This window comes from Crinia signifera, chromosome 6 (genome assembly GCF_055691185.1).
Source record: "Crinia signifera chromosome 6, ASM5569118v1, whole genome shotgun sequence".
Taxonomy (NCBI): domain Eukaryota; kingdom Metazoa; phylum Chordata; class Amphibia; order Anura; family Myobatrachidae; genus Crinia; species Crinia signifera.
The window spans coordinates 260,246,922-260,272,761 of record NC_139222.1 but is presented as its reverse complement, the minus strand read 5'-3'; the positions used below and the strand labels follow the sequence as shown (position 1 = coordinate 260,272,761).

The window sequence follows — 25,840 nt, the reverse complement described above, 5'->3', positions numbered from 1 at the left end:
AGGTGTGTCCTGCTTCAAATTCTTAGGGATGGCCATTGAAGGGTTCACCCTTGATGCTGCCATCTGTATTTTATATCGATCATAGGTGACCAGATTCAAAGATGAATGCAATACCGATGTCTCCAGGTTAGCCAGTCTTCTCAGTTACAAACATGCACCGGCAACAGGATTTGAGGAGGTGCAAACCATCGATGGCCGTCCGCATCTTTTGGCCACGTCTTTACCATGCTTGTTTATGCTAATGCAGGAATCCCCATTTGTATGCGTGATAATTGTGCAACCGCATGTGGAAGCCTATCCCGCCCAATGTTCTTCCATCTGTAGCCCTACGCTCGGTGCAAAAGATCTACAGGAAACAGACGTCCCATTCCTGTCCGCTCGCCCATCACTCTCCAGTCCAAGACAGAGGCGATTTCATGGAGAGTAGGGATGGCCATCGACCACCGATGATTTAAAATCATCGATGGTTTGTGGCCGATGTCGAATACTTTTGCCATCGATGTGGGAGTACCAGATGGTTTCCTTACATCGATGGCAAAGAAGAAGCGATGTTTCCTGTTTTTTTTTTTTCAAGGTGCCGGGACACAGAGCATAGCTCCGCCCCCCGACACCCGGAGGTCCTGCCCCCATGTTCTGATTGGCCCAAGGGCCATTCAGTCAAATATAATGGATGGCCATCGATAGCTAAAACTATCGATGGTTAGCCATCAAATAGTTTGCCACTATCGATGGCTGGGTGCAGAATTGCCATCAATGGCAACCATCGATGGCATCTGCACCGATGGCCATCCCTAATGGAGAGTGTGATCCGCCAACAGATGGAACCATCCGTGTGCACTAGCCATCTCGGCCCGCAACATGATAATTATTCGTGCAGGTTTTAATTTACTAAAGCTCCTAAATATGAGATTCTGTCATTTCTCTATAGCATCCTGTAAAATGATAGAGAGAATTTGATTGGTTGCTATGGGTAACATCACCTCTCTTTATTTGTAGTAGCTTTAGTAAATTTACCGCACAGAATTTTATCTGTGTCTTTGATACATGTGCAGCGTGATGAAATCCCCGAGACCTGTGTGCCTTGCAGCAGGCGTGCAACTCAGGATGAGCCCCCTATAGGCAGTTAGGTGTTCAGCCGTTAGGTCGACACTATTAAGATCGACATGCATTGGGTCAACGACTGAAGGTCGATAGGTCTTAGGTAGACACATTAAAAGGTCGACATGACTAAGGGTCAAAATGACGACACAAGCATTAGGTCGACAATGGGAAGGACGAGTTTTTCACTTTTTTCTGGGTCTACATGTGCCAACAGGTGGTATTTCATGCCCTACCATCCACTTAATGTCGACATTAATTTGGTCGACCCAATGACCCACACCTGTTTAGCTTAAAGCAGGGGCCAGTTGGTGTCATCAACTGTCCTCCTTTAACAGGAGACAAATGAAAAAAATAAAAAATAAATAAAAACACACTGATTTAATTAATAAGTTAACTGGAAAATGTCACAGTGAGCCTGCTGTAATCACAGGATAAATGCATCTCTCTGAGCCTCAGTGGGACAGTCCTGCTTGAATAGTGACTACAATGCCTGAAACAACTGAGAGTGAACCCCTCACCAAGAGACTGCTGTGAGACACACAGAACCCTGTGCCACTGGGTATCACTCAGTATCAGCCTGTGTTACCTCAGGGATCCATGGCGTGACGTCACAATGCCCCGCTGCCACTGAGGAGGGGGGAGTAAGCAGAGGGGGGCGGGTTGTCCCAGCTGTGGCGTCACCGAGGTCCCAGAGCAGCAGCGGCAGCGGCGGAGGAGGCGGAGGTCAGTGAAGGGAGAGGGGAAGCCAGTGGGGGGCGCTGTGCACGCCATAGGCCTCCGGCAAAAAAAGGGATCGAGGAGAAGCCAGCCAGAGCTGGCATCCGGAAGCCGAACATGGAAGAGGCCGGGGGCGGTCAGGAGCTGCGGGTCGGCTCGCTGGTGCCGGTCCTGTTGGAGCAGATGGTGAACGACACTCTGGTGGTGACCCTGAGCTGCGGGGAGAGGAGCTACAGTGGGGTCCTGCTGGACTGCGGCAAGAGGTGAGTGCACCCCCCCCCCCATGCGCCCAGCTGTTTGGGCATATGCACCCAAACTACTTATTCCAACCTACCTACCCCCTGACTCAGCCACCTGAGCTGCCCCCTCTCAGGTATTGTCCCTCAGCCTTCAGTGATTTTGGGATCCCATAGGCAGGAAGTGAGGGGGTTAAACATGTATGTACACTATGCATAATACAAATCACAAAGCCACATATGCTGCTACTTTAAAAGTTGTGTGCCAATGTCTGGATACAATTTGGGCACACCTTCATGGTGGGCACCTTGGAATGCTTTGGCAGTGGTATTGCCAGGTGATCCGTATCATGCAAATCTGGGGGCTCAGGTGGCGATTCCGCCATCAGACCGAGCACTCTGTATTACACTGCTGGCACGCAAGTCCAATTTGCTGGGAACAGAACATTTTTCTATTTCTCCTCAAACTAAACCGAACACATCAAAGTGTTTTTTTACTACCTGTGGTATAGCATATGCGATCTGTCGCACTAGTCACTTGACTGGCACTGATAAATCGTATAATGAGTGTGCGGTACGATATATCGCGTGCGATCTGTTGCAGCTTGATAAATCGCATGTGAAAATAGCACTCGTGTACAAAAATCATAACAGCAGAGCTGCCGGGGAGCTCAAGAGAAATCATGTGACATCAAGCGGATAAGTCGCACTAGTAGTTTATGGGGGCCTTTGGGGCCAGTTCAATTAGATCTGATGTACACAGGCGGTGTGCCATTGAGGCAATATTTGAATACTGACATCAGCCAGGACTTGCATTGAAAGTCGGTGTCTATGGGTGTCATAAAATTGGTCCGGTTTGATATTAAGAGGGATAAGGATTATGGTATAGGGACATCGCAGATTTACCCGCACACTTCTATAGACTGTGGAATAGATCTGTTATGTTGGTGACTGACTTGCTGGGGAAAAGATCTGAATACTGGCAACTGATGCCTATGGCTTTTTCATTGTGTTGCTTCCGTAGGGTGAAACCTAATCTCTGTAATCATTAAGCATATAATTGTGACTCCTTAATTGCAATGGAGTCCTAATGTTGCCCCCCCTCCTTCTTCCATTGATATCACTATGCCCATCTCCTCCCATTGGCTACTAGTTTTCACAAGCGGCATCACCTTACGCAGCAAAACCATACCTTTAGGTACACATATTCAACGCTGAGCTGCCATCCATGTTGTCTGGCCAGGATATAAAAAACCAGCTAATTTATCTCCATTGCCACTTGAAAATGTGGGCATTGGGGTCGCAGGTGAGCAGGAAGTCAGAAGACCCCATGCTCTGATACAGCAGCTTTGCAGGCCGTTCTTTGTCTGTGGTGGTCAGAAGAGCCGCTTGGGGAGAACCAGCATCATTGAGCAGCCCCTGGATTCCTTCAGGTGTCGGCGTATAACGTGATACCGCTTTCAGACCGCAAATGCAGGGTCGCACCGGAACTTCGAAACGGTTCAGTCCCGGTGCAATCCCTGCATTTGCAGTCTGTTCAGATCGCTGACGTCATGTGTGGGCACGTCAGGCGCACCATCGGGGGCGGGGAAGGAGGCAGTGCTTAGAGCTGGCGCTGCTCCAAGCCATGCCTCCTCCATAGTGTGAACGGGAAACGGGTCGCTCGGCCCGATTATCCTGTTCCTACTGCACAGCAACGAACCAGTAAGAACCCTTCTTTTTACCCGGTTCATATTGCCGTGTTGCTACAGGTTAGCTGTAACCCCTTTCACATCGCACCAATTACCGGGTCGAACCGGCATCAACCCTGTAATTAGGTGCGATGTGAAAGGGGTATAAGCCAGATAGAGGAGGCTACTGTACTTCAGCCTGGAGATGGCTAGGAGGCTGGGGCAGGAACGCCCAGTGTCTTATAGGGGAGACCATAAAAACTATGTAAGAGTACACATCCCCTCGCATGCAAATGTAGTGATTGATTCGGCGGGGGGGGGGGGTTTACTGAATCGGGTCCTTGGTTGCTCCCACCCGGCTGTGTATTTCAGTGCCGTGACAGCTGCTGCACAAAGGTTTATAAACCGGGTACCTTTCTAGCCATGTCTTATAATGGGTGTCACTGTTTTCTCCTTTGCTCATTTGTTTATGTGCCTTGTTAGGTGCTGCCGGACCCTTGTGGTGCCGTATAAATAAAGGATAAGAAGAGTGATAAACTATATTGACAATTGGGCTCAGAGGCCAGCCTTGCATTATAACGTATGCACCAAAGGCTTTCTGGCTATTTAAAAAGCATATGCTTAAAGCATCAAACGTTTATCTGTGAGTGCAATGTATCGAATACCCCTTTCACATCGCAACTAATTACCGGGTACCAGCCGGTTTGATCCGGTATTTAGTGCGATGTGATGTGAAAGGGGTTACCATTTCCCGAAAATGGGTAGCAACACGGCAAAACAAACCGGTAAAAAAAGCAGAGTCCTTACCGGTTTGTTGTCGTGTGGCTTGGTGGTGTGAATGGGTTAAATGGGTTGAGCGACCCGTTTCCCTCTCTCGCTCTAAGTGCTGCCTCCTCCCACCGCACCCAACGACACACCGCGCCCCTGGATGATGTCAGAGAACCGACAATAATGCTGGTTTGCTGTGGGTATGTGAAAATCCCAAAATGCAAGTTCGCACCGGGGCTGACCCGTTTCAAAGTCCCGGTGCGAACCGGCATTTTGCGATGTGAAAGCAGCATAAATGTAAGCACCAAGACGTTCAGGCCCATTGATAAATTGCTGTGGACTAAGGAAGAGTTAATGTTTGCTACATCCAGCTTATCCTGTCCATGGCAGTACAGACTGTGTGCTGCATAAGGTGGTCCTGATAAATTCTTATTTACTGATTTACACTTTGCAGGATGTTTCCTTTAATATGTTACCATATAGGGTATGAAGGAGCTGTCAGGACAATGCAGGAACTACCGAAGACAGTATTGTATTTTGCCTTGGCAATCGATTTCCGACCTTTGTAAGACTGCACTTATTTACCTGACGTTTCTTATACACAAGCTGAAGCTCTGCTTTCTCCTGTAAAACCTTAGGTTGGCGTTGAATTAAAATAGAGGTGATAGGGAAGAACATGAAAGGGCAGCTGGGAAGGCCTGGGGTATAATCAGCTTTAATGAATATAAGCCTTCCACTGTGAGGTGGGGGAAGGGGAGAGCAGTCAGCTTTCTAATGATCTGCTGTCCTCCTGTGTTGACTCAATTTCCCTTCTGCCTGCTTAATAGCCAGTAAGACAAGTCACTGCAAAGAGAAGCCTTTCAGCTGCCTTTGTGCCTTTTGAAGTTAAAGTGTTATGTCTTTAATACACATGTAAAATGAAAGAGTTGAGAGGCACAAATTCTTCTGATCAAGTCCCATTGTTTAAATGTATAGTTTATACCGCTTTCCCAACAAAGTCCTGGGTTTGAGCATGAATTTGGAACACGGTTTGGATCCCATCCTCACTGCAGCGCTAACCTTGGAAATTCCCTGGTTGGTGCCATTCACACTGCACACATGTGCATTGCTGCACATGTACAGACCTCCCCTGATCGCTGAACCAGCAACCTGCAGGGAGAGGTGGTGTCTGACAGCTGTCCCCGGGAATCCAGGCAGAGAGATATTACAGCCTCCCCATATGAAGCGGGGATGTGGTACAAACCGTAATGGTCTGGACCATATAGAGAGACTATAATCTTTTCTTCCCTGGTAACAGCTGTCACAGGCCAGTCATTCTGGTTTGGCCCAATCACCATGCTGCAAACGGGTGTGGACATAAACCTGGGTACTTCCTGTGGTCAACCCTGCAAGCTATGCTGGTTGGGTCTCTGAATAACTGGACCATTTTTTTTTTGTTATTTGGGGAGGGGGGGGGGGTCTTTTTCACTGAGAAAAACCTGCATTGTTGTGCATTCCTATGGAAAAACCCACAAGGCAGTGGAAAGGGGTAGACATGTATTAATAACACACACTCTACAAGACCTTTACTATACCCAAGTTTTTATGATATCCTTAGCGTTCTTTATAGGGCTTGTATATTTTGAATTCCACAGTAATACACAAATTACTTATATTTTTGTTGTTTTTGTTAAACGAACTAAACATAGGTTTATTTTAAATATTTAATTTTTTTTTTATTGTTCCTTGTTAGGTCCGGGTTGTTCTGTGTGCCACCAGTTCTAGCTCCAAAACATGAAGACCCTTCTCCCAACAGTTCCTGTAACAGTATTCCTGAAGATGCCAGTTATTCGCACCCATTATCTGATACCCCTCTTCAAGACACTGGTCTCCCCGTAACAAGTAACACTGATCAAGTTCCTCCACTCCTTCCACCTCCAGGAACGGCACCTTCTTATCCTCCTTACTTTGAAGGTGCCCCCTTTCCCCCTCCTTTATGGCTGAGGCACTCCTATAATCAGTGGGTTCCTCAGCCTCCACCTCGCACTATCAAAAGGACAAAAAGGCGAATGTCAAGAAACAGAGACCCTGGGCGGCTCATAATGAGCACGATAAGGCTACGGCCTAGACAAGTCCTTTGTGAGAAATGTAAAAACACATTAAATACAGAAGAACTTGCTAAAGACAAGCAAAACTCTAGGAGTGCCAGGAGGCTCCAAAGCGAGGACCGAGAACGACATAAAGCGGAGTCTGACCCCGAAGAGCGAAAGATGACAAAGGACAGGAAGGAGGAACATGGCCCCTCCAGAGACTTGATACATAGGAGTCCTGTAATAAAGATCTCCTATAGTACGCCACAGGGTAAAGGCGAAGTGGTGAAGATCCCTTCGCGTATACATGGCTCTGTTGAGCCTTTTTGTCCAAATCAAACTCAAGGTAATGGAAGCAGGGACCAGGAGATGTCTAAGGACGGTGAACGGTGTGAAACCCCCAAGCGGTTAATAGACCGGTCTACAAATAGTCAGGTGGCTTCCATTCCAAAGTTAAAGCTAACTAAGCCTTTGCATTCCAATGTAGTTATTCCACCTCCAAAGATCAGACTAAAGCCCCAGATTACTGATGGACAAAGTGTTTCGGTCTATACATCTGAGCTAATAGATCAGATCAATGTCCTGCAGACCAGCCGAGAGCCCGAGACTGATGCGTTTTACATGGACAATGCCACAGGTAGAAGTTTCCAAGACGTGTCTCTGGGAAGCTCCGGCGAGGACGATGACTTTAAAGGGTTTCCACACAACAATGAGGGACATAATTTAAACTTGCTTGTGAATTATCGGAAAAGGAAAGCCGATTCGTCTAGCGCGTCGTTGTGCAGCAACGACAGCCTGGAGGAATCCAAGTCTTCTTGTCTGGAATTGAATAGGGTGGATTTTTGTGACCTTATGCCTGGCGATGACATTTCAGTATCGTCTTCTAAAGATGAGCAGAAAATTGTCCCGCCCCTAACGGTTAGGCTGAATTCTAAAAGCGTAACAAACCTCATTACTGTAGAAGGAAAGACTATTTCAGTGGGGGATATCGTATGGGGGAAGGTCCATGGCTTTCCTTGGTGGCCCGCACGTATTTTGAGTATTAATGTGAACCAAAAGGAGAATGGCGATCCTTCATGGCAAGAGGCAACCGTTGCTTGGTTTGGTTCTCCAACGACCTCCAGCTTGTCGGTTTCAAAGCTCTCTTCTTTTTCCGAGTTTTTCAAACTGAGGTTCAACCGGAAGAAGAAGGGTGTGTACCGTAAGGCTATTGCCGAAGCTGCCAAGGCTACCAATCAGCTGACTCCAGAAATTAGGGAACTGTTAATGCAGTGCGAAACGTAACCGTTACCACACGTAAGTAATTGCAGACACTCCTGAGATCTTTAGGGCGTTGCTCATCTCCATCCAGTATAGGTTAAAAATGAACTTGGAGTCTATGAGAAATGTGTTTAGTGGTATTGTTGGAATTGTGAAAAAATAATTGCCTAATTCCACATTTGGCTGCAAAACTTTGCACCGTTTTGCAAATTTGGCAAAATTTGGCTTTGTTCCCAGGCATACCCTGATTAGAACCAATAGCAGAAGGTACATGTGAAATGGCCCTTTCTAATGTAAAACTCATCTACAATGTATTTCAATTACCGCCACTTATGTTTTGTTAGTGAGCAGACTTCAGAGATATACGGTTACATACACTGCAAAGTTTTTTTTTTTTCTTTTTTTCTTGTTTTTTTTATCCACTGTTTGAAAAGCTTATATGCTTTCATCTGTCTGCATTAATGACTTTAGGAAACCTAATGTGATAGTTTTGTAGGTTGTAGTGCAAATTTAGGGGCGGATTCTGATTTTGAAAGCAAAGCAATAAAAGGCAGGTAAACCATGCTCGCTTCTGGTGGTGCTGATGTACAATAATCAGGTACTTGTGTAGTTTCACGGCGCCCGATATATCGGATGCAATACCGGCCGATATATCGGATGTGATATCGACCGATATATCGGTGCGATCCGAGGCAATTTTTTATTTTTTTTTGTGTACCTGTTCATAACCCCACTTTCCACTACGCATGGAGTTGATTTTATATAGTGTGGCGAGCACAGTAATCCGCCACTATATAAAATCAACTCCATGTGTAGTGGATAGTGGGCTTATGAACAGGTAAAAAATTCCCTCGGATCGCATCAATATATCGGCCAATATCACATCCGATATATCGGCCGATATCGCATCCGATATATCGGGCGCCGTGAAACTACACAAGTACCAATAATCATAAAGATTTTAGATGTAAGGGGCATGTGCAAACTCTTAAGCCCCGTTCGCACAGGGCGGTTCTTGCTTATATCGCTGGGGACATGGTTGCTAAACAACCGTATACCCATGTGTACGGGATGCCTGTTGCCGGGAGCGCGCTCCCATGACCAGCCATGGGGTGGTCGCTTATCGGTCAGCTCTTTCCCCTGGCAGAGAGTCTCCTTTTTTATCAGCGACCATCTCTGTTTGCTGATGAAAACGGGACATTGGGCAATATATTGCTCCATGTGTACGGAGCTTAACTTTCAGTGTAAATATAAAGCCAGGAATTGTGGGCTACATGCTAAAACATCCAGTACTTACCCTTCATGCAAACAAATTAATAAATGTATTTCACCCCCTTGCATTGCGACGTGGCTTGTTCCAGATACAAACATAAGGGGCCCATACATCAGCAAATAATTGGGTCAATTCCGTGTTCCGCCAATGACTGAACAGGTGATCAGTAAAATCCAACATGTTGGAAAATCATGAATCGCCGATTCCAACACTAAAATGCTGAATCTGCTAGTCAGGGATTTAACCAATAGCATTTAGCTGACAAAATGACATCCGTAACCATCAGGATTTGCCGATCGGCAACGCAGATTGCTGATGAACATATGGGACTTTCCCGTTAGCTGTATGGGCTGTGTTGCTTATTTACTTCTCAGATTCAGCCCCTTAGTACATTGCAACATTAATTTGTCAACTTGAACCAACTATGACCCATAAGCATAAGTTACAATGGCTTGTTAGAATGTATGATATTTAACAAGAGCTTGTCTTGCGTGTGAGAGTTATTTTGTGTATTGTTGTCAGAGTAGATCCCCGAGGTGCTACGTGTATGGTAACATTTCTATCTGTATTTGTAACCCCCCCCCCCAAAACCAGTTGTAAATGTATTTAGGTTCCTCCACTTCTGAAGGGAATACGGCCGCTAGGTCTACAAGCATTAGATTGACACTCATTAGGTCAACATGACTGAAGGTTGACATGGAGTTAGCTCGACATGGAGAAGGTAGACAGTCAAAAGGTCGACACGGGCTTTTCACTTTTTTTGTGCCGACAGGCGGTATTTCACGCCCTACCATCTAGTTGGGCATGGTGGGAGAATAAAATAGTGTTCCGGGCGTAGCGAGCCATGCGAGGGGACACGGTGCTACGTTTCGGGGTCCATATTGACTGTTGATATTCAGGTAAAAAGAACAGTTAAAAATCCCATGTCGATCTTTTGACCTTTAAAGATGCTTATGTCGACCTTCATGAATGTCGACCTAGTTGTTGTCTGTACAGTAATCTATACTCTACTGAAGTACCCATAGCCCTCCATAATGCACCATGCAACACAAAACGCCTAATGTGATTCCACATCTATTTATCTATCTAGAGCAGGCCTGGCCAACCTGTGGCTCTCCAGATGTTGTCAAACTACAAATCCCATCATGCCTTGCCACAGATTTGCTGTAAGTGACTGTTAAAACTGTGGCAAGGCATGCTGGGATTTGTAGTTTCACAACATCTGGATAGCCACAGGTTGGCCTGTCCTGATCTAGAGTATCTAGATATATATATATATATCTATCTATATCTCTGCTGCATCATAGATAAAGTGGCTGGTGATAATGCAGCAGCCCATTGGCTCCTAACTGTCGTTTTCAAACCCTGCGTGTCCCTTGGCATTTAGGAGCTGATTGGCTGTTGCTTTATCACCGGCCACAGGTTTAATAAATGTGCCCCTCCTTCACACACAGCCATAAAATTGTTGCATACCAAATAAATCAGTGTAGTCTTGTGTAGCATTTTTTGGATGCAAAATTGGGACAAAAAAAAAAGAAGTGTGGCGCAAGCCGCGCGCACATGACCTGGCACGCTGTGAATGCATGAGTGTATTAATGAGATCCTATTGGTTATCGTAGACGGGACCCCCTTTGGTTCAGTAGTTTTACAAAGTCCCTTCCAAATCTTAACATTTATGACTTCTTGGCGAACTCATTCCTTTTAATTACTGTCACATATAAATGATGGTAGCAAATGATGTGGGATTTTGAAGTCTGGCTGTATTCTATCTAGTTTTTATTAATTACAAAATGTACTGAACTTACATGTGACAGTAATGAAAAGGTTGAGTTGGCTGTCCCGCTGAACGAATAAATGTGTGCATAGCACATCGAAGATGGAAATGTGAGGTATGTCCCGGACTTAGGGGGTTATTCAATCTGTGTCGATCTTTCCTAAAACAGATCCAACTTTTTTTAAAAGTTGGATCTGTTTTGTCGCAAACGGCCGCAGATTGTCAAGTTCACGGCCGTTTTTTTCGCGGACTATCCGACAGTCGGAACATTGAATTCCGACTTTCGAGTTACTGTCGGATCAGTCGAAAACGTCCCGGGATTCTGACATTTCTAAATAAGGGTCTTAGGGCCTGTGAAATGCACTAAAATGCACTGGTTGACAGTATATAAATATCAGATGTTAAGCGACTTGTGCATACGGTAGATCTGTATCGGCAATATCGGTTGACCCCTAAGATGCCGTCTTTGGGTGCAGCAGTAGATCAGAGGAGCCAACATTAGCATATTGTACAGCCAATGTATACATAGTTGCGGCGTCTGTGTAATAAGGGCTGTATCTGAGCCCTTTATCACTTGACTATACGGGGCGTGGCAAAAAGATCTCCCAGACTTAAAAGCCTAACAAAAAAAAGGGCGTGGGGAATGCTACTTAGAATTTTAGTACATAATCTAAAAGTGCATGGAATTCAGTTTATATTCAATTGGTTTTGAATATAATATTGTCCACATGAAGCCCTTTGGTGGTGATACACAATTGTAGTCGATTTCTGACGTTTGCATCGCCCAGCGGGTCATTTACCGCATTTTCACTGTCATTACTTGGCGAAGGTAGCGTATATCTGTCTGACTACGCTAACAAGCAGAATGTTCATTGCTGGATGGAAATCGGTCCTCATCCACTTCATGAGAGGCTTCTACACAGCCAATGGGCCATCTGAGAGCAGAGGTCTATTAACCTCCACCAAGACCCATTACTGAACTGACGGCTTCTGTACCCCAAGAAATGATGATGTAAACCAATTAAAATAAACTGTATTCCTTACACTTTTAGGACATGTACTCACTTTGAATAGCATTTACCAGGTCTTTTTGTTAACTTTTTAAAATGTCTGAGTTTTATTTGCTCCCCCTATAGTACTGCAGGTTCCAGGCTCACCCTACTCTGTGACATTTTGCTATGTGGCATATAGACCTTGTGAAATATGCCCCAATATACAAATTGTATGCTACCCCTGAATTCTACTCATCATTTATCTAGTTATTGCAGCGAGTTGAAACTCTGGCAATGGCACCCCATCTCACACCCTTAGTGCCCCTCCAAACCAATATTTGTACATTTTTGTACACAGCCTTAAGTGCAGCCATAAAGTGCAGCTGTTGGCGCACTACCTCAAAAGGGAGAACATAGCCTGCAATTGTCTTCCCCGCCCAAAGACTTTAATTGTTTGGGGCTTTTAAATATCATTTAGGGGAGACTAGTCGATTGAAACATTATAGATGCAAGATCTTCTTTTTAGGTGTTCACTCTGTTCGGAAGTCTTGTCTCCCCTTATTTCCTTGCTACATCTGGATTCCAATGTGGCACTTGACTTCCTGGGTCTCCGATGAGCCTCTACACCAGGCATGTCCAACGTTGGCCCTCCAGATGTTGTGAAACTACACATCCCAGCATGCTTTGCAATAGTTTTAGCATTCTCTAATAGAAAAACTGGCAAAGCATGCTGGGATGTGTAGTTTCACAACATCTGGAGGGCCAACGTTGGACATGCCTGCTCTACACCTTGGTTGTGCTACTGCTTAATTCAGGTGCAGCAGCCTTGTTGGTGCAGCAGCCTTGAGATTGCTCTCCTGGCTGAAGTGCCTTTACTTCTTACTGCTAGAAGTCACATGTAAACATACAGGTTGGTTAAACAACGTCTACACCTGGGCATTTAAATTACATCTAGTCTGGGACTTGGGGGGTTATTCTGGTTCACTCCGTCAGGCAAATTCCTTCTTAAATGAACAAAACCATGTGCACTGCAGGGGGGCAGATGTAAAATGTGCAGAGATAATTAGATTTGGGTGATGTCTTTTGTTTCTGTGCAGGGAAAATACTGGCTGCTTTATTTTTACACTGCAATATAGATCTCACTTTCAAGTAAAACCCCACCCAAATTTTAACTCTCTCTGCACAAGTAACATCTGCCTCACCTGCAGTGCACATGGTTTTGTCCATTTGAGAAGGAATTTGCCAGGAGTGAACCAGAATAACCCCCTTAATCCTTTGCAGTGACACCCAACAAAATACTTATTTACTATACATGTTATTCACATTAGACGCAAATCACAAACCTCTGCGCTAATTGGCACTGTTGCATCAAAGAGGTTTAACCTGCCTACAGCTATCTTGGCATCAGGATCCTGTTCACACATTTCATTAAGCCCACCCTCAGTATGGTTATGTACACTTATTCACACATCCGCTACGTGTCATAATCTGCATTTTCATATTTTAAAAGTATCCTGAAATTCTGCGTGCAGCCACCGGAATGCAGTTCCGCTACCTTTTCCGTAAAAACAATGCAGCTTCTTTCATGCACCTAATGTTTAGGAACATACCTCGGCTTTAAACAGGAGAAGTAACCCACTATTGGTGGTTCCGCTGACGTATGCACAGTTACAATTGCAGGTTAATGTGGAACAAACTGTGTTTACATGGACACTAGCGGTGAAAGATCTTCAGAGGAAGTGAAAAGTGAATTTCGTGAAAACTGCTGATTTCAGCAACTGTGAGAAATTTATTTTAATGACGGAACTTGAAATAGACATTTTCCAATCCAAATCCAAAGCACCTGGCTTTGGCTTTTTTTAAAAAAAAATAAAAGTTTGCTTTAGATCAGGTGGCAAAATGTATTACATTTTCTGTTCTCTTTTTTTTTCCCTGTCCTGCCAATTTCCACTTGAAAATTAGGCTACGTTCTAAAATGTTTACATTTTTTTACAGTTGTAACGAGAGTCAAAAGAATGCTTGCGCGACATTCGCTAGACCTGCATGACCCTGTAGGATTAATAGACGGGAACATCCTAAAAGCTATTCAGTTGCTAACCTGCAGTAACTTAGCACGGATTAGTCTGTAGCTTAACGTTTGTATCTGCATGCATGTCTCTGGGCTGCGAGATCTTAGAAAACTCCATTATCATTTTAAGGAATTTTGTGTCAACCCTTCCCAAATACTTCTAGCCACCTGCCTGTGCAAACCACATTAACAGTGTCCGCAGTAAACACTAGACATTGCCATGGCCAATTGAATATGCCACTATAACTTAAATATTTGGTAATAATTATGGCAATTAATCTAAAGTCCCGTACACATGGGGCGACCCAGCTTTTGGCTGGGCGATGTGCTGCGGCTTGAACGCTCAGCACACATCTCCACCTGGTCAGCACACTGCAATGCTTTGTGCTGAGCCGGGCTTTGCCTATTTTTATAATAGGCAAAACCCTGTGATCTAGGGAAATCGCTTACCCAGCCGGCGATACTGACGCATGGGGAACCTGCATCGGCATCGCTGCAGGGCATACACAAGGAGCATTCCCTGCACCTTTTCTAGTCTGATCCCTTTAAAAGAGGGTCCGAAATCGCCCCGTGTGTATGCAACTTAACATCGATGTGGTCTCTGTCTCTAAATCCCTCGGAGGGCCATGAGCCGAAACCATAATTTAGATGCTATTGTTTTTGTGATTGCTGTTGCTTTTTCCATTTACAGGGGCAGATTTTGGTGTTCATGCACCCCTAGGCACAACATTATATGCTCCCCTTCCCCTCACATCCAATTTTAAGTCATTTTGGTGATTGTTAGTTTAGTATAATATAACCCAATTCTAAAACAAGCCATGAGCTATGACATTTCATTTGTTTTTAATTATGTATACACTAGATAAAAGTTTGTTAGAATGGCGGCTTCTGCAATGTACTTTGACTTTGAGCTGTGATGTCTTTTTGCCCACAAACTGTCTTCACAGCTCCCTCTCTATAGATAGAAAGTTTGAAATAGATCAGTGTCCCTGCAAAATTGCTTTCACTTTCGAATTGTTGAAATGTTTCTACTTGAAGGAATAGGCACTAATCGACTTGGTTGTGGCTGTGTTTCTGTCATTCTCAATCCGACATAACAAGATGCCGGATTGGGGCAGGGAGGACAGCTCCGGGTGAGCAGCAGCTAACACGGCGCCGTCCTCCTGTTCTCGGCACCCTCCCGCCGACACCCTTCACAGGCTAGTTTTAGCCCAAATTCACACAAAATTGCTCGCTACACTATAGGGCAGGGTGCACTTTTGGACAAATTCTGGCTGCTGTAAAGTGTGGCCACTGCTGCAATGAGTTGCAGTGGCGAAAAACCCTTGCAGTTCCTCTTCTCTGCCTGGGATGTCACCCTCTGCATCTAACACAGTGCAGTCTTTATTTCAACACTGATATGCAGACCAGACCGGCGCTTTAACGCACCACAGCAGAGAGCGACACCCCAGGCAGGGAAGAGGTACTGCACTGGTTTTAAAATATGTAGGGTGCTATAATTAATGTGAATGTGTTAATGTATGTATATTAACAAGGTATTTTCCTGTGGACTTAATGACTGTCCTGATCTGCTGTGAAGACTTTTTTGCATTGCATTAAAAGTTCATTTTAAAGCACAGATAATTAAAAGTTAAATCAATATCCTTACTTGTATCACAGCCAGGTCAGAGAATCAGGAATGCTAAATATGTTTAAAAATTCCCCCAGTCTGACTGACTGGCAAATCAGGGTTTTTTTTCCAATTAAGAAATTCCCCAATTTCCTGCTAGATTGTTCGGTGGTGCCATAGCAGTGTGGAAATAGGGTTCTGACCTATGGGAGCCATGATCTGAAAGCCTGGCTGCATGCCTTTTTTAAATGATATATTTATATTATATATGTTCTATGTTTATTTTATAGCTGTTATTTAAATGCGTTATGGGAAGTTTAAAAAAATATCTATTCTTTTTAGAACGGTGTACTTTTTATTATTTCACAATCTGTATGAAGACTTTCTATGTAGCACAATACAGCATGCATGCCTTTCTACAGTTGCACGTGTTAGAAGTGCTGCAGGTAGCCAGTGTTCCAGCCTCTTACTGGCTCCAGGGGATAGAACACTGATGGCTTATCTTGACACTCCAGCTGTTGTTGAACTACACATCCCAGCATGCTCTGCAACAGGTTTGCTATTTGGCCATGCTAAAAATGATGTAGGGCATGCTGCGATGTGTAGTTCAACAAAAGTGTCAAGGTTAGCCATCGCTGATATAGAACATCAGTGTGGATGCAGTGTAAGGGGGGGTATTCAATGTGAGGTTCACGGCCGTCGAGCTTGCTCGACCGCCGTGACCCAGTCCCGTATAATATAACCCAATTCTAAAACAAGCCATGAGCTATGACATTTCATTTGTTTTTAATTATGTATACACTAGTTAAAAGTTTGTTAGAATGGCGGCTTCTGCAATGTACTTTGACTTTGAGCTGTGATGTCTTTTCGCCCACAAACTGTCTTCACAGCTCCCTCTCTATAGATAGAAAGTTTGAAATAGATCGGTGTCCCTGCAAAATTGCTTTCACTTTCGAATTGTTGAAATGTTTCTACTTGACGGAATAGCCACTAATCGACTTGGTTGTGGCTGTGTTTCTGTCATTCTCAATCCGACATAACAAGATGCCGGATTGGGGCAGGGAGGACAGCTCCGGGTGAGCAGCAGCTAACACGGCGCCGTCCTCCTGTTCTCCGCACCCTCCCGCCGACTCCCGTACCTACGCGCCACCAGGCCAGGTGAGAGCAGCTCACCCAGCTCCATCCAGGCTCCCTCTCAGGTTCCCACTGCCTCACGCCATCTCCTGCTGTCTCCCGCTGCCGCGCTCACCTGGTACGAGCGCCGGCCGGATGAGTGTCAATCAGTGGCCAAATCCGACATCCGGATTTGGCCGCTGGATTGAATAATGGATGCCGGATCCATTCTGGCGAAAGAATGTCGGAATGGATCCGGCATCATTTGAATATATATACAAGAGTAGTAATTTAGTCCGTCTAGTGGTCAGTAGCAGTACTTTACCTAATAGAAGTGAGGTGTAGTTGTAAGCCTTTGAAATACAGTAGATATATATTTATTAAGTAGGGCAGCTTACATGTATATCTGTCCATGTCCTACCCTTTGTCTAGAAACTAACCTTATGTGAGAAGTTTTTCCAGTGATTCGCCTACTGCTGGTGAGCTTTGTTGCAAGCGCTAATGAAGAGTATAAGTGAGGGCAGCAGCATAGTCCTGGTATAGGCAGTTACTATTATGACATCACAGCATGACCTGACAGTCTGGACATATATGCAAACAGACCAGAGGTTCCATTGCCGCAGGATTTTAATACACCCTTCACAGGCTAGTTTCAGCCCAAATTCACACAAAATTGCTCGCTACACTATAGGGCAGGGTGCACTTTTGGACAAATCCTGGCTGCTGTAAAGTGTGGCCACTGCTGCAATGATTTGCAGTGGCAAAAAAACCCTTGCAGTTCCTCTTCTCTGCCTGGGATGTCACCCTCTACATCTAACACAGTGCAGTCTTTATTTCAACACTGATATGCAGACCAGACCGGCGCTTTAACGCACCACAGCAGAGCGCGACACCCCAGGCAGGGAAGAGGTACTGCACTGGTTTTAAAATATGCAGGTTGCTATAATTAATGTGAATGTGTGTTAATGTATGGATATTAACAAGGTATTTTCCTGTGGACTTAATGACTGTCATGATCTGCTGTGAAGACCTTTTTTGCATTGCATTAAAAGTTAATTTTAAAGCACAGATAATTAAAAGTTAAATCAATATCCTTACTTGTATCACAGCCAGGTCAGAGAATCAGGAATGCTAAATATGTTTAAAAATTCCCACAGTCTGACTGATTGGCAAATCAGGGTTTTTTTTCCAATTAAGAAATTCCCCAATTTCCTGCTAGATTGATCGGTGGTGCCATAGCAGTGTGGAAATAGGGTCCTGACCTATGGGAGCCATGATGGTTTGGATCTGAAAGCCTGGCTGCATGCCTTTTTTTAAATGATATATTTATATTATATGTTATATGTTTATTTTATAGCTGTTATTTAAATGCGTTATGGGAAGTTTAAAAAAATATCTATTCTTTTTAGAACGGTGTACTTTTTATTATTTCACAATCTGTAAGAAGACTTTCTATGCAGCACAATACAGCATGCATGCCTTTCTACAGTTGCACGTGTTAGAAGTGCTGCAGGAAGCCAGGGTACTCTTTACCTAGAACGGCACCCACGATTTTGATCTTGGGCATCGCAAGGTAAAAAATCACGTCGGTCGCATCGCATGCGACCAAAAAATCGCATGCGATGCGACCGACGCGATTACCGCGATTTCACATAGGGAACAATGTTAAATGGCCCAATTGACCCGATTTTACATAGGGAACAATGTTAAATGGCCCACAGAGGCCAAATAGCCACCCTGAAGTGTGAAATGGACCCCCCAATTGTTAACGCCACCCCACGATCAACGTCAACCCGAAGCGTGGCGAGCGCCGGCGGTACGCATCCTACGACCTTTTCATACACCCACTATCCACATCGGCGTGGAGTTGAGAATAGAAAGTGTGGCGAGCCACTGAGCCCGAAGCGTGGCGAGGGGACGCGGACACCTGTGAAGCCCGCGAGGGGACGCGGATACCGCGGGCTCGCTGCGCTCGCCACACTTTCTATTCTCAACTCCACGTCGACGTGGATAGTGGGGGTATGAAAAGATCGTAGGACGCGTACCGCCGGCGCTCGCCACGCTTCGGGTTGACGTTGATCGTGGGGTGGCGTTAACAATTGGGGGGTCCATTTCACACTTCAGGGTGGCTATTTGGCCTCTGTGGGGCCATTTAACATTGTTCCCTATGTAAAATCGGGTCAATTGGGCCATTTAACATTGTTCCCTATGTGAAATCGCGGTAATCGCGCCGGTCGCATCGCATGCGATTTTTGGTCGCATGCGATGCGATCGACGCGATTTACATTTTAACATGTATTTCAATGTAAAATCGCAGGCATCGGTCGCATCGCATGCCATTATAATGGCATGCGATGCCCGCAATGGGCGCCCTTCTAGGTAAAGAGTACCGAAGCCAGTGTTCCAGCCTCTTACTGGCTCCAGTGGATAGAACACTGATGGCTTATCTTGACACTCCAGCTGTTGTTGAACTACACATCCCAGCATGCTCTGCAACAGGTTTGCTATTTGGCCATGCTAAAAATGATGTAGGGCATGCTCCGATGTGTAGTTCAACAAAAGCTGGAGTGTCAAGGTTAGCCATCGCTGATATAGAACATCAGTGTGGATGCAGCGTAAGGGGGGTATTCAATGTGAGGTTCACGGCAGTCGAGCATGCTCGACCGCCGTGACCCAGTCCCGTTCTCAGTCAGCTCGACCGAGAACATGCAGGCGGGATTCAATGTCCCGCCTTCTGGGGAGCGAGAAGGGCGCATGGCAGCGAGTTGCGGCTGGGAAGAGGTGAGCTGCAGCCGGCAGCTTGTCATTTCCCGGCCGTTCTCGGCAGAGCAATCCTGACCGCTTGTCCTGTCGGGCTCGATCTGCCGAGATACCCTGCTCAATGCTGTCGGGGAATACAGCATTGATTAGGGCCCGACGGGAGATGCTCGTCGTTGATTGAATATCCCCCTAAATCTGCTATTAAATAAAAGAACAAATAACCCTGCATGTACTCTGATCATCAAAGATTCATAGGATTAATGTATTGGAATTATGTAAACTACACAATACATCTATAGCATAAATACCAGCAATATCACCTCTGCTATGGTTTTCAGTAACCCGTGTGTTCTTTCAATACGTGCAAGGTCCCCAATATGAAACCGTGCCTCTCCTGCTATAGGGAGGTCGTTTTCCCCAACTGTTTCCCAGCTGTGTATATAAATATGGCAGCTAACGGTGCAAACCATATAGAAATTGTTTTGTTATTGTACGTGTTATTACATTTACTCCATCAATGGAGAAATACGCAAATTCCAAAATGTTGTGAATTTGTCATACAGATCCGGTGAGTGATCGCTTTGTTTTTATACTTTGTTAAAGCAGGCATTAAACTTTCATTGCACTCATTGCAATGTACCTGGGTCACTTTGGTCTAATTCCATCCAGCCCTTCCGCCCCCTGTGCTCTGAGCTGCATGGATGAGCCTGATTTATCCTTGTCCCTATGCGTGTGGTTGGGTATATCCCTTTCATGAAACCAAGGATCATTCTCTATAATAATCCTGCAAAATAACTGGGTTACTTCCATTTTGCAGTGGGTGCGCTTTTTTTTTTTTTTTTTTTTTTATTCCATAAAAAAATAAATCTGCATCTAGTATTGCGTGCGGTGATGTGATGGGATGTTCCAAAAGATTTATCCCAAATCATTAAGTAAAGTCCCATTTGAGAATCAGGCTGACATAGTCACTATGCCTGAGCACAGAGAAGTATAATATTAAAGCTTGACTGTTTGTGGCCATGTTGAACATGTACATCCAGATCACTAGAATCCATAGATAGGGTAACCAGGCTGAATATGTTTTCACTGGAGAAACGGAGGCTGAGAGGTGATATGATTAGTATGTTCAAATACAGGATTGGGAATCATACGGAACTGGGAGATGATTGGTCACTTATACCCCTTTTACACCGCCGAAAAATCCGGGTCAGCGGCGGGTCAGACCCGGATCTTCGGCGGTGTAAATCCCTAACGCCGTGTCCCTTTACACGGGACTTCTACCCAGGTCCTGACCTGGGTAGAACACGGCTAGGACCTGGGTAGAGGGCGGTGTAAATGGGAACGCCGGGTCGGATGACCCGGCTCCCATTTACATGAATGGGGAACGTCCAACCTGCGGACCGCAGCGTCCACAGGTTGGACGGATTGTCAGTCTGACACTGACAGCCAGCGCTGCTATACTCTGCAGACAGCGGCGGGGGAGGGAGGTGAACGGATGCCTGTGTGCGGCATCCATTCACCTCCTGTCCAATGGCGGGGGGGTGCGCGCGGGGACTGGGGGCAGCCTAGCAGCTTACCTTAGTGCTGGGCTGCCCCCAGCAGCGTTCCGGGTACGGCGCCGTCGATCGGCGCTTGAAGATGACATTGCGCTGTCATCTTCAAGCGCCGGGGAGGGGGGTGCGGGCGTTTAAGCCCATCCGGTGTAAATGCCCCTAAACGCTGGGTCGCACCCGGCTTCAACCAGGGTCCAAAAAGTCGGGTGCGACCTGGCGTTTTGGTCTAAAAGGGGTATAACAGGCCTATACTTAGGACACGCGGGCATGTACTGAGGCTCGAGGAGAAGAAATTCCGTACTGAATTAGGAAGAGGATTCTTCACCAATAGAGCAGCAACATTCTGGAACTCATTGCCGGTGGGGGTGGTTACAGCAACTACTGTTAATGAATTTAAATTAACACTGGATACATTTTTGGCCACTAAGGGAATCCTACAGATATGACTTACTCAAGTCAGTAGTTACAAGTCAGATAGGTTGAACTCGATGGACTAACGTCTTTTTTCAGCCTTGGTTACTATGTTACAAGCCCAAGCGAATGGTTCCTATAATGACCGCTGCAATAAAACTCCTTATCTGCCATAAGAGACTACATAAAGTATAACCACCCGCTCACATGGGGGCCCATTCTCAGGTAGAGGGGCATATTATTAAGTCTGGTGAATTGGTAAAGTGGCCGGTGATAATGCAGCAGCCATTTGGCTCCTAACTGCCATTTTCTCAAACCCAGTCTGTAACTTAGTAGTTATGAGCTGATTGGCTGCTTCGTTATCACCGACCACTTTATCACTTCACCAGGCTTAATAAATCTGCCCCAGAGTAACTGCCGTGGGGCAGGTGCAGTTTTCAAGGGTGAATTTAAACGCACACCGGACGGTAGTGCAGTGACTCTAGGTGCAGGGAGTGGGCGCATCAGGGGATAGCATTAGCAGGAAGGTGCAGATCGGTATTGGCACAACTTTCCATCACTGCCTGCTAAACAGAGTAGCGGACTTGCATGTATGTGGCTTAACGTGTCTAGTACAGCTGTTCCTTTACACCTTCCTTCTTCCTTGATATCATGCTCCTGTTGAACACGCACAAGCCATACTAACATGTATTGAGACTTTAAGTTAAGATTTTTTTTTTTAATTGTGTAAATTTTTTATTGAAACACATGAAATTGGGTGTACAGTTTTACATTTCAATGTACAGATATAGTAAAACAACACTGGAGGGGTACAATGCATGGGATGTTCATAGACAATAAAGTATTTAAGATAGCGCACAAAATAGACTGTGTCCATTTTTTGAGTAATGTCCATTCCAGGGATCGTGTGCTTGTTGGGTAGATTGTCTACTAGCCATAACGGGTACACATATAAGGCACTCGGATTTGATATTTTAAACCTTAACAAACAAATAACAAATAACCTTAACCCAGTACTCTCAAGATGAGGTACCATCCTACCACCCCCAACTAACAAAAGAGAAGAAAAGAAAGAAAGAGAAAAAAAAAAAGGAAAAGAATAGACCAGGTATTCAATGTTAGACCGTGAAAACTTAGATGTGCATGTAGGCACTGAGGTGAATTTCAAGTATTTCAGTAAGATATGTTGTGGACTACTTGATGGACCGCATTGCAATATAGGGGGGAGAGGGGGAGCGGGCACCCAACAGGCCCCAGAGTTGCATAGTATTAGTAGTAGTAGGGCCTATAGCCCTCATTGTGGATCAGTGGCCAAGGCCAGTCTGGAAGCATTCCATTTGCCCCATTTAGCAGCATATGGACCAAGCGAGCCACGTGATCTGTAGGTGAACCTCTCGTGGCTCACCACCTCGTTGACAAGCGCCCTCCAATGGTGTACATTTGGATGCGTTACATCAAACCATTTTCTAGCTATTAGTACCTTAGCAATGGCCGTAAGACTTAGCACATATTTATAAACTGGAGGAGATCGGGACTCTTGTAGGCCCAGAGCAAACATACAATATTTGGGGTCAAAGGGAGGAAGAGAGGGGTCAGTGACAAGTACGTCGACCCAGACCATCTCCCAAAAGTCATGAATCGGTGGGCAGGACCACATCATATGCCAGAAATCAGCACCAGGCGATGCGCACCTGGGGCATTTATCATCTGATCTCAACCCCGCTCGCATCAGGGAAACTGGGGATTTGTAAGCCCTGTGCAGTATATAGTATGACACTTGCTGGTATTTCAGACATGAAGTGGCGTATCTAACTGAGTCTAGAATCTCGGCCCATTGCTCCGCATCCAGTGCTCCTATGGTCAATTCCCATTTATCCCTGAGGGGGGTGAGACTATCAGTGTCAACCCGGCCGACGATGTCCTTATAGATGGTAGAGACTTGTTTTGTGGTGGGTAGGCTCCGAAGGAGGGTCTTTAGAGGGGAGTCAGCAGTGAGGGGGGGGGAATCTTTAAACTGGGTTTGGGCTGCATGTCTAAGTTGCAGATAGCGGTAAAAGGAGCTATTGGGGATTTGCAGTTCCTCTGAGATCTGTTGGACCGTCTTAATTACTCCCGAGGTGAATAGTTGGGCTACTGACATGAGACCCGCCCCCAGCCAGAAACCATCTAATGAGAGCTGTTCAAACTCCGGGTATGTTTTGTTAAACCATAGGGGAGTATCCCCATCCACCCCTCCCCAGCCGCACACCCTGTGGGACTGTCGCCAAACCAGCACTGCCTGTCTGAAAAGAGGGGATAGTTTAGGCTTGAAGGGAGAGGAAAGAAGGAACTGGAGAGGGAGGAGGCGGGACCCCACACACTCGGCAAATGATCCCTCAAAGGTGGGGCCAGATCTTTCCAGGATCCAATCCGAGATATGTGCCAATTGTGCTGCAAAATAATAGAGTCGAAAGTCAGGTAGTCCCAGACCTCCATCCGTTCGTGGTTTGGTAAGGGTTTTAAGCGCTATCCGAGGTGGTCTATTTGCCCATATAAAAGAGGAGAGGAGGGTATTAATGGTCGTAAATATATGTTTAGGTATGTAGATCGGGGAGTGCTGGAGTAAATACAAGTATTTAGGGAGGATAGACATTTTGATGAGATTGATTCTGCCCATGACTATTAAGGGGAGTTTCTTCCATACATGTATTTTAACCTTAAGGTCTTTAGTGACCGCGTTGATGTTGAGGTTTATAAAATCTGGGATTTTGGGGGTGATCCAGACCCCCAGGTATTTAAACCTGAGGACCCACTGGAGTGGAGAGGTAATTGGCAGTCTCTCCGGTATTTTGCCCGAGAGAGGGAGGATACTAGATTTCCCCCAGTTGACCAGGAGACCCGAGAAGACTCCAAAGGACTGGACTATTTGTAGCATCCCCTCCAAGGAGGTTTCAGCGTCCCTCAGAAAGAGAAGGGTATCATCGGCGTATAGTGCAACAACATCCTCCCGCCCTCCCAGAGGGATGCCCCTGACAACCGGGGAGTCACGAAGCATAATGGCCATGGGCTCAATGGCAAGAGCAAAAAGGGCAGGTGATAGCGGGCAGCCCTGCCTAGTACCCCTACCAAGGGGAAATGTCTCCGTCACATACCCGTTAACTGAGATGCGAGCTACTGGGGATGAGTATAGCAGACGCACCCATTGTATGAAATTAGGGCCAAAGGCAAATCTGCGCAGGACCCCCCACAAATAATCCCACTCCACAGAGTCGAAGGCCTTGGCAGCGTCCAGAGACACCACCACTGCCCCCGAATCATCCAGGTCGCTTCCCTGCAGGTGACAATATAGTCTCCTGAGGTTCCGGGTGGTTGATCGGCCCGGCATGAAGCCTGATTGGTCTTCGTCTATAACGGTGGTCACCACTAAGTTAAGTCTAGTTGCCAAGATTTTGGCGAGTATTTTAACGTCTGTTGAGAGAAGCGATATGGGGCGGTAAGAGTCTGGGAGGGAGGGGTCCTTACCCGGTTTTGGGATAGCAACAATAATCGCCTCTGCCATAGACGGAGGTAGGATACCCCCCTGTTTTAGATCCGCATAGAGCTGGAAAAGATAGGGTACAAAATATTCCTTATGTTTTTTATATACCTCTATTGGTATACCATCGCTACCAGGGGCTTTATTGTTGGGGAACGAGGATATGGCAGCATCAATCTCACTGGAGGTGATATCTGATTCAAGCAGGGCTACGGACTGCTGGGATAAGGACGGTATGTTAATGTCCAAAAGGAATTGTTCTAGTTGGTATGGTGTATATGTCGCTCGGGATGAGTATAGTGAGGAATAGAAAGCTAAAAAGGTCTGTGCGATTTCTGGTGTTGTGAAGTGTTCCCTGCCTTGCGTGTCACATATTTTTTGAACGGAGCAGGCGGATCTCTCGTCACGGGCGAGATATGACATATAGCTACCTCCCACATCAGACTGGGAATATCTAGCGTGGGCCGAGAAGAGAAGCTTGCGCTTAGATTTGTCAAACAAGTGGTCGGTCCACATTTTACGTGCCACCTCCCACCGTATTCTATCTTCAGGGAGACCAGAGCGTAGGTATTCAGTTTCACCCAGTGAGCACGCCTCCTCAAGTCTAGCCTCCTCCTCCCGACCCGCTCTCTTGACATTCGCTATTCTTTTTAGAAGGGAACCGCGAATGGCTGTTTTAAATGTCTCGTGCTTAATAACTGGATCCCGGCACGAAGCATTGTTCTCATGGAACGCAGACCACTCCCCCTCCAGTCCGCCGCCGTCGGTCACTAGTGTGAGCCAGAAGGGATTAAGCCTCCAGGTGCGAGCACCTCGGGAGGGTAGCATATCCAGCGTAATAGATAAGGGGGAGTGGTCTGAGATCCCCCTGCGGAGATACTCCAACGTAATAATTTTGGGTAATAGGTCTGGGGATACTAACGCAAGATCTATCCTAGAGAACGATTGATGA

At 45.8% G+C, this 25,840-nt stretch overlaps 1 protein-coding gene across 1 annotated transcript in view; it reads left to right on the top strand.

The window, feature by feature from the left end:
- Nucleotides 1-1,778: 1,778 nt before the first annotated feature.
- PWWP2B (PWWP domain containing 2B) overlaps nucleotides 1,779-25,840 on the top strand; it is a 47,793-nt gene continuing 23,731 nt past the window's right edge. Inside the window, exons 1-2 of the mRNA XM_083149449.1 lie at nucleotides 1,779-2,081; nucleotides 6,225-7,857. Of these exons, the coding sequence (XP_083005575.1) occupies nucleotides 1,936-2,081; nucleotides 6,225-7,845 (1,767 nt within the window). The 5' untranslated portion in view covers nucleotides 1,779-1,935 and the 3' untranslated portion in view covers nucleotides 7,846-7,857. The remainder of the gene's footprint in view (nucleotides 2,082-6,224; nucleotides 7,858-25,840) is intronic.